Genomic DNA, 8,513 nt, shown 5'->3' with positions numbered 1-8,513 from the left:
TAGCAGCTCCAGTAGTAGTAGCGGCAGTAGTAGAGGCAGTAGCAGCAGTAGCAAGGCAGCGCTGCTGATCTGCGGGCGGAAGAGGTTCTTCACCAGCTTGTTTCACGATACCATCACCACAACAACAACTACTACCACCACCACACACACACACCATACACACACACCCACCACCACACACATACACACCACACACATACACACCGCACACACGCACCACCACACACACCACCACACACACCACCACACACACCACCACACACACCACACACACCACCACCACAGACAACCACCACACACACACCACCACCACACACACCACCACCACCCACACCACCACCCACACCACCACCCACACCACCACCCACACCACCACCCACACCACCACCCACACCACCACCCACACCACCACCCACACCACCACCCACACCACCACCCACACCACCACCCACACCACCACCCACACCACCACCCACACCACCACACACACCACCACCCACACACAACCACCACACACACACACCACACACAACAACCACCACACACACCACCACCACACACACCACCACCACACACACCACCACCACACACACCACCACCACACACACCACCACCACACACACCACCACCACACACACCACCACCACACACACCACCACCACACACACCACCACCACACACACCACCACCACACACACACCCACCACACACCCCACCACCACACACACACACCACCACCACAGACCACCACCACCACACACCACCACCACCAGCACACACACCCACCACACACACCACCACCACACAGACAACCACCACACACAACAACCACACACACCACCACCACACACACACAACAACCACCACACAACAACCACCACCACACACACAGCAAGAGCTATGGGCTGTTTATTCTCAAAGAAATCGAGCAAAAAGAATCGTGGCGAGGGAGGAAAAGGCGGCGAAGAGGAGGAGGAGGCGGTGGCCGGGGTGGTAGCGGCTCCGCCAAAGCAGTACAGCTGGGACAAGCGCGAAAAGGTAACGAGGGGGTGGGGGGGGTAGCCCCGCGCTAGCCGAGCGTGGTGCACCAGAGCCCGCGCAGCGATTCAGGCAAGGCCGTAGGCTCCGTGGGGAGCACGCGCGGCCTCCGCTCCGCTTCAACCAGCCCGATCCGCTATTCGATAATAAAAAAAGGCGGAATGTTTAAAAAATTAAAAAAACAATTTAAAATAAATAAACGATTCGCCACGTCGGGTTTTAATCGTCAACCAAAGCCATCGCCACTCGCGTTGTGAATAATGAAATGTTATTTAATGTAAAGTGACCACAACGGGTTAGTTGCTGTGATTAAGTTACTAACCGCGTTTAGTGTTGACGTGATGACACTAAATCTCGACTAAATTATATTCACGTCGTCATCTGAGCCCCAACAACAAACTCGATTATGAAATCCCCTTGCGTTTAGCCACCCAGCCAGTGTAGTGTATAGTGTAGTGTATAGTAGTGTATAGTGTAGTGTAATTAGTGTGTATAGTGTAGTGTATAGTGTATAGTAGTGTAGTGTGTAGTGTATAGTAGTGTATAGTGTAGTGGTGTTGTAGTGTAGTGTGTAGTAGTGTGTAGTGTATAGTGTGTAGTAGTGTATAGTGTAGTGTATTGTATAGTGTAGTAGTGTAGTGTATAGTAGTGTTGTGTAATTAGTGTGTATAGTGTAGTGTATAGTAGTGTAGTGTATACTAGTGTAGTGAGTTCAGGGAGACGACGTCGGAGTTGAGGCACACTCTTTTTATTAACTCAAGGACAGACACAATAGTTGAAGGGGTAACGGCCCCTTCACCCGTACTATGTGGGGAACCACCCTAGTACTAAGCCCTCTGTCCTGCTCCCCAGTCCTCCTCTAATGGGCTACGGGAGGCTGTCTGATCTGGCCCTGGTAAGCACAGATCTCGGCACCAGCTAAGCCGGCCCAGCCCTTACAAGGGCAGAGGTCCGGGAGCTCTTGGGCCACGCCGCTGGCTTACCCAGCTCGGCCCTGACAAGGGCAGCGAGACAGGGGAGTCCCAGGGCCTAATCTCAGAGACTTCGTGTCGAACTGGCCCCGAGCTCTCTGGCTCCCCGCCTTTTATAGAGATCCCCTCGGAGGGGCGGGGTTATGGGGGATCACAGAGCCCCCATGGCCCCCCAGTGGTTAACGGATGCGGACGTCGGTGTGGCCACCCGTGTGTGCGGGTGCAGACACCCCTGTGTTTCTTGTCCGCCTTTACTCCCGTAATAACCCCTACACTAGTGTAGTGTATAGTAGTGTAGTGTATAATAGTGTATAGTGGTGTAGTAGTGTAGTGTATAGTAGTATAGTGTATAGTAGTGTAGTGTATAGTAGTGTATAGTAGTGTAGTGAATAGTAGTGTAGTATATAGTGTGTAGTAGTGTATAGTGTAGTGTATAGGGTAGTGTATAGGGTAGTGTATAGTGTAGTATATAGTATAGTATATAGTGTAGTGTATAGTAGTGTAGTGTATTGTAGTGTAGTGTATAGTGTAGTGTATAGTGTAGTAGTATATAGTGTAGTGTAGTGTATAGTGCGTAGTGTATGGTGTAGTGTATAGTGTAGTGTATAGTGGGTAGTAGTGTATAGTGTAGTGTATAGTAGTGTATAGTAGTATAGTGTATAGTAATATAGTGTGTAGTGCATAGTGTAGTGTATAGCAGTATAGTGTGTAGTGTATAGTGTAGTGTATAGTAGTATATAGTATATGGTAGTGTACAGTGTAGTGTAGTAGTGTATAGTGTAGTGTATAGTAGTGTATTGTGTAGTGTGTAGTGTAATGTAGTGTGTAGTGTATAGTAGTGTGTAGTGTAGTGTGTAGTGTATTGTAGTGTATAGTAGTATAGTGTAGTGTGTAGTGTGTAGTAGTATACAGTGTATGGTAGTGTACAGTGTAGTGTGTAGTAGTGTACAGTGTCGTGTCTGTATCTTGAACTTCTTGGGCACAGTACGTAGCCGACCAACAACAACAACGAGAAGTAGAAGTTCTACAGGAATGACTTTCTCATTCTAGATGATGATGATGACGATGATGATGTGAAAGTTCCAGTAACTTCCTAATGTCAGAAGGAAGTGCGTTCCAGATGGCTGTAGAAGCGCTTCTGAAAGTGGCACGCGATGACGATGCCGTGGCCACCGGCTTTGTTCGATGGCGAGCCAAAAGAGTCGTGGAGAGTGTCGTGTTTAATAGCATAACGTGGTAAAAAGTGTAGCAGATGCTGTAGTGTATAGTGTAGGGTATAGTGTTGTGCGTAGTAGAAACTATAGTGTAGTGTATTGTAGTGTATAGTGTTGTGTATAGTGTAGTGTAATAATTTAAACTATAGTGTAATATATAGTGTAGTGTATAGTGTAATAATATAAACTATGGTGTAGTGTATAGTGTAGTGTATTGTAGTGTATAGTGTCGTGCATTGTAGAAACTATAGTGTAGTGTATAGTGTAGTGTATTTTAGTGTATAGTGTAGTAGTATATAGTGTAGTGTATTGTAGTGTATAGTGTAATAATATCTACTATAGTGTAGTGTATAGTGTATAGTAGTGTATAGCAGAGGTGGGACAAAGTCATTGTTATGCAAGTCCAAGTCGAGTCGCAAGTCATCAAATTCATGACTCGAGTCTGACTCGAGTCCAAGTCACATGACTCGAGTCCACATCTCATAGGTGGGACAAAGTCATTGTTATGCAAGTCCAAGTCGAGTCGCAAGTCATCAAATTCATGACTCGAGTCTGACTCGAGTCCAAGTCACATGACTCGAGTCCACACCTCTGGTGTATAGTGTAGTGTTTAATGTAGTATATAGTGTAATAATATAAACTATAGTGTAGTGTATAGTGTAGTGTATAGTGTAATAATATCTACTATAGTGTAGTGTATAGTGTAGTCACCACGGCGTCCGTGCCAGGCTAGGTGCCACTTTGAGGGAGCCACGTGTCGAAGGCTCGCTGCTGACAGGAGGTCACGTGACAGACCCAGCAAGTGCCGTGGGTTGACTGCTGTGCCAGGCTAGGTGCATGAGGAGGAGGTCACGGGACAGACCCTGCAGGTGCCATGGGTTGACTGCTGTGCCAGGCTAGGTGCATGAGGAGGAGGTCACGGGACAGACCCAGCAGGTGCCGTGGGTTGTACTGCTGTGCCAGGCTAGGTGCAGCAAGAGGTCACGGGACAGGCCCTGCAGGTGCCATGGGTTGACTGCTGTGCCAGGCTAGGTGCAGGAGGAGGAGGTCACGGGACAGACCCAGCAGGTGCCATGGTTTGACTGCTGTGCCAGGCTAGGTGCAGGAGGAGGAGGTCACAGGACAGACCCTGCAGGTGCCATGGGTTGACTGCTGTGCCAGGCTAGGTGCAGGAGGATGAGGTCAAGTGACAGACCCTGCAGGTGCCATGAGTTGACTGCTGTACCAGGCTAGGTGCAGGAGGTCACGGGACAGACCCAGCAGGTGCTATGGGTTGGCTGCTCTGCCAGGCTAGGTGCAGGAGGAGGAGGTCACGGGACAGACCCGGCAGGTGCCGTGGGTTGACTGCTGTGCCAGGCTAGGTGCAGGAGGAGGAGGTCACGGGACAGACCCTGCAGGTGCCGTGGGTTGACCGCTGTGCCAGGCTAGGTGCAGGAGGAGGAGGTCACGGGACAGACCCTGCAGGTGCCGTGGGTTGGCTGCTGTGCCAGGCTAGGTGCAGCAGGAGGAGGTCACGAGACAGACCCTGCAGGTGCCATGGGTTGGCTGCTGTGCCAGGCTAGGTGCAGGAGGAGGAGGTCACGGGACAGACCCAGCAGGTGCCATGGGTTGACTGCTGTGCCAGGCTAGGTGCAGGAGGAGGAGGTCACGGGACAGATCCAGCAGGTGCCGTGGGTTGACTGCTGTACCAGGCTAGGTGCAGGAGGAGGAGGCCACGGGACAGACCCAGCAGGTGCCGTGGGTTGACTGCTGTACCAGGCTAGGTGCAGCAGGAGGAGGTCACGGGACAGACCCAGCAGGTGCCATGGTTTGACTGCTGTGCCAGGCTAGGTGCAGCAGGAGGTCACGGGACAGACCCAGCAGGTGCCATGGGTTAACTGCTGTGCCAGGCTAGGTGCAGGAGGAGGAGGTCACGGGACAGACCCAGCAGGTGCCATGGGTTGACTGCTGTGCCAGGCTAGGTGCAGGAGGAAGAGGTCACGGGACAGACCCAGCAGGTGCCGTGGGTTGACTGCTGTGCCAGGCTAGGTGCAGGAGGAGGAGGAGGTCACGTGACAGACCCGGCAGGTGCCATGGGTTGACTGCTGTGCCAGGCTACTTGCAGGAGGAGGAGGTCACGGGACAGACCCAGCAGGTGCCGTGGGTTGGCTGCTGTGCCAGGCTAGGTGCAGGAGGAGGAGGTTACGGGACAGACCCAGCAGGTGTCATGGGTTGACTGCTGTGCCAGGCTAGGTGCAGGAGGAGGAGGTCACGGGACAGACCCAACAGGTGCCATGGGTTGACGGCTGTGCCAGGTTAGGTGCAGGAGGAGGTCACGGGACAGACCCTGCAGGTGCCATGGGTTGCCTGCTGTGCCAGGCTAGGTGCAGGAGGAGGTCACGGGACAGACCCTGCAGGTGCCGTGGGTTGGCTGCTGTGCCAGGCTAGGTGCAGCAGGAGGAGGTCACGGGACAGACCCAGCAGGTGCCATGGGTTGACTGCTGTGCCAGGCTATGTTCAGGAGGAGGAGGTCACGGGACAGACCCAGCAGGTGCCGTGGGTTGACTGCTGTGCCAGGCTAGGTGCAGCAGGAGGAGGTCACGGGACAGACCCAGCAGGTGCCATGGGTTGACTGCTGTGCCAGGCTATGTGCAGGAGGAGGAGGTCACGGGACAGACCCAGCAGGTGCCGTGGGTTGACTGCTGTACCAGGCTAGGTGCAGCAGGAGGAGGTCACGGGACAGACCCAGCAGGTGCCATGGTTTGACTGCTGTGCCAGGCTAGGTGCAGCAGGAGGTCACGGGACAGACCCAGCAGATGCCATGGGTTGACTGCTGTGCCAGGCTAGGTGCAGGAGGAGGAGGTCACGGGACAGACCCAGCAGGTGCCATGGGTTGACTGCTGTGCCAGGCTAGGTGCAGGAGGAAGAGGTCACGGGACAGACCCAGCAGGTGCCGTGGGTTGACTGCTGTGCCAGGCTAGGTGCAGGAGGAGGAGGTCACGTGACAGACCCGGCAGGTGCCATGGGTTGACTGCTGTGCCAGGCTAGGTGCAGGAGGAGGAGGTCACGGGACAGACCCAGCAGGTGCCGTGGGTTGGCTGCTGTGCCAGGCTATGTGCAGCAGGAGAAGGTTACGGGACAGACCCCGCAGGTGCCGTGGGTTGGCTGCTGTGCCAGGCTAGGTGCAGCAGGAGGAGGTCACGGGACAGACCCCGCAGGTGCCGTGGGTTGGCTGCTGTGCCAGGCTAGGTGCAGGAGGAGGAGGTCACGGGACAGACCCAGCAGGTGCCATGGGTTGACTGCTGTGCCAGGCTAGGTGCAGGAGGAAGAGGTCACGGGACAGACCCAGCAGGTGCCGTGGGTTGACTGCTGTGCCAGGCTAGGTGCAGGAGGAGGAGGAGGTCACGTGACAGACCCGGCAGGTGCCATGGGTTGACTGCTGTGCCAGGCTACTTGCAGGAGGAGGAGGTCACGGGACAGACCCAGCAGGTGCCGTGGGTTGGCTGCTGTGCCAGGCTAGGTGCAGGAGGAGGAGGTTACGGGACAGACCCAGCAGGTGTCATGGGTTGACTGCTGTGCCAGGCTAGGTGCAGGAGGAGGAGGTCACGGGACAGACCCAACAGGTGCCATGGGTTGACGGCTGTGCCAGGTTAGGTGCAGGAGGAGGTCACGGGACAGACCCTGCAGGTGCCATGGGTTGCCTGCTGTGCCAGGCTAGGTGCAGGAGGAGGTCACGGGACAGACCCTGCAGGTGCCGTGGGTTGGCTGCTGTGCCAGGCTAGGTGCAGCAGGAGGAGGTCACGGGACAGACCCAGCAGGTGCCATGGGTTGACTGCTGTGCCAGGCTATGTTCAGGAGGAGGAGGTCACGGGACAGACCCAGCAGGTGCCGTGGGTTGACTGCTGTGCCAGGCTAGGTGCAGCAGGAGGAGGTCACGGGACAGACCCAGCAGGTGCCATGGGTTGACTGCTGTGCCAGGCTATGTGCAGGAGGAGGAGGTCACGGGACAGACCCAGCAGGTGCCGTGGGTTGACTGCTGTACCAGGCTAGGTGCAGCAGGAGGAGGTCACGGGACAGACCCAGCAGGTGCCATGGTTTGACTGCTGTGCCAGGCTAGGTGCAGCAGGAGGTCACGGGACAGACCCAGCAGATGCCATGGGTTGACTGCTGTGCCAGGCTAGGTGCAGGAGGAGGAGGTCACGGGACAGACCCAGCAGGTGCCATGGGTTGACTGCTGTGCCAGGCTAGGTGCAGGAGGAAGAGGTCACGGGACAGACCCAGCAGGTGCCGTGGGTTGACTGCTGTGCCAGGCTAGGTGCAGGAGGAGGAGGTCACGTGACAGACCCGGCAGGTGCCATGGGTTGACTGCTGTGCCAGGCTAGGTGCAGGAGGAGGAGGTCACGGGACAGACCCAGCAGGTGCCGTGGGTTGGCTGCTGTGCCAGGCTATGTGCAGCAGGAGAAGGTTACGGGACAGACCCCGCAGGTGCCGTGGGTTGGCTGCTGTGCCAGGCTAGGTGCAGCAGGAGGAGGTCACGGGACAGACCCCGCAGGTGCCGTGGGTTGGCTGCTGTGCCAGGCTAGGTGCAGGAGGTCACGGGACATACCCAGCAGGTGCCATGGGTTGACTGCTGTGCCAGGCTAGGTGCAGGAGGAGGAGGTCACGGGACATACCCTGCAGGTGCCATGGGTTGGCTGCTGTGCCAGGCTAGGTGCAGGAGGAGGAGGAGGTCACGGGACAGACCCTGCAGGTGCCACTGGTTGACTGCTGTGCCAGGCTAGGTGCAGGAGGAGGAGGTCACGGGACAGACCCTGCAGGTGCCATGGGTTGACTGCTGTGCCAGGCTAGGTGCAGGAGGAGGAGGTCACAAGACAGACCCAGAAGGTCCCATGGGTTGACTGCTGTGCCAGGCTAGGTGCAGCAGGAGATCACGGGACAGACCCTGCAGGTGCCATGGGTTGACTGCTGTGCCAGGCTAGGTGCAGGAGGAGGAGGTCACGTGACAGACCCGGCAGGTGCCATGGGTTGACTGCTGTGCCAGGCTAGGTGCAGGAGGAGGAGGTCACGGGACAGACCCAGCAGGTGCCGTGGGTTGGCTGCTGTGCCAGGCTAGGTGCAGCAGGAGGAGGTTACGGGACAGACCCCGCAGGTGCCGTAGGTTGGCTGCTGTGCCAGGCTAGGTGCAGCAGGAGGAGGTCACGGGACAGACCCCGCAGGTGCCGTGGGTTGGCTGCTGTGCCAGGCTAGGTGTAGGAGGTCACGGGACAGACCCAGCAGGTGCCATGGGTTGACTGCTGTGCCAGGCTAGGTG

General features: G+C 56.1%; 1 protein-coding gene across 1 annotated transcript in view; it reads left to right on the top strand.

Annotated features, from left to right (window-relative positions):
* The first annotated feature begins 445 nt into the window (after positions 1–445).
* Positions 446–8,513, top strand: part of RP2 (RP2 activator of ARL3 GTPase) — a 41,889-nt gene continuing 33,821 nt past the window's right edge. The window contains exon 1 of the mRNA XM_078620586.1: positions 446–1,038. Within this exon, the coding sequence (XP_078476712.1) occupies positions 901–1,038 (138 nt within the window). The 5' untranslated portion in view covers positions 446–900. The remainder of the gene's footprint in view (positions 1,039–8,513) is intronic.

The sequence above is a fragment of the Lampetra planeri genome, chromosome 73 (assembly GCF_965212315.1).
Source record: "Lampetra planeri chromosome 73, kcLamPlan1.2.h2, whole genome shotgun sequence".
In the NCBI taxonomy this organism is placed as follows: domain Eukaryota; kingdom Metazoa; phylum Chordata; class Hyperoartia; order Petromyzontiformes; family Petromyzontidae; genus Lampetra; species Lampetra planeri.
The sequence above is the reverse complement of the archived record's forward strand: the minus strand, read 5'-3'. Positions and strand labels throughout refer to the sequence as shown.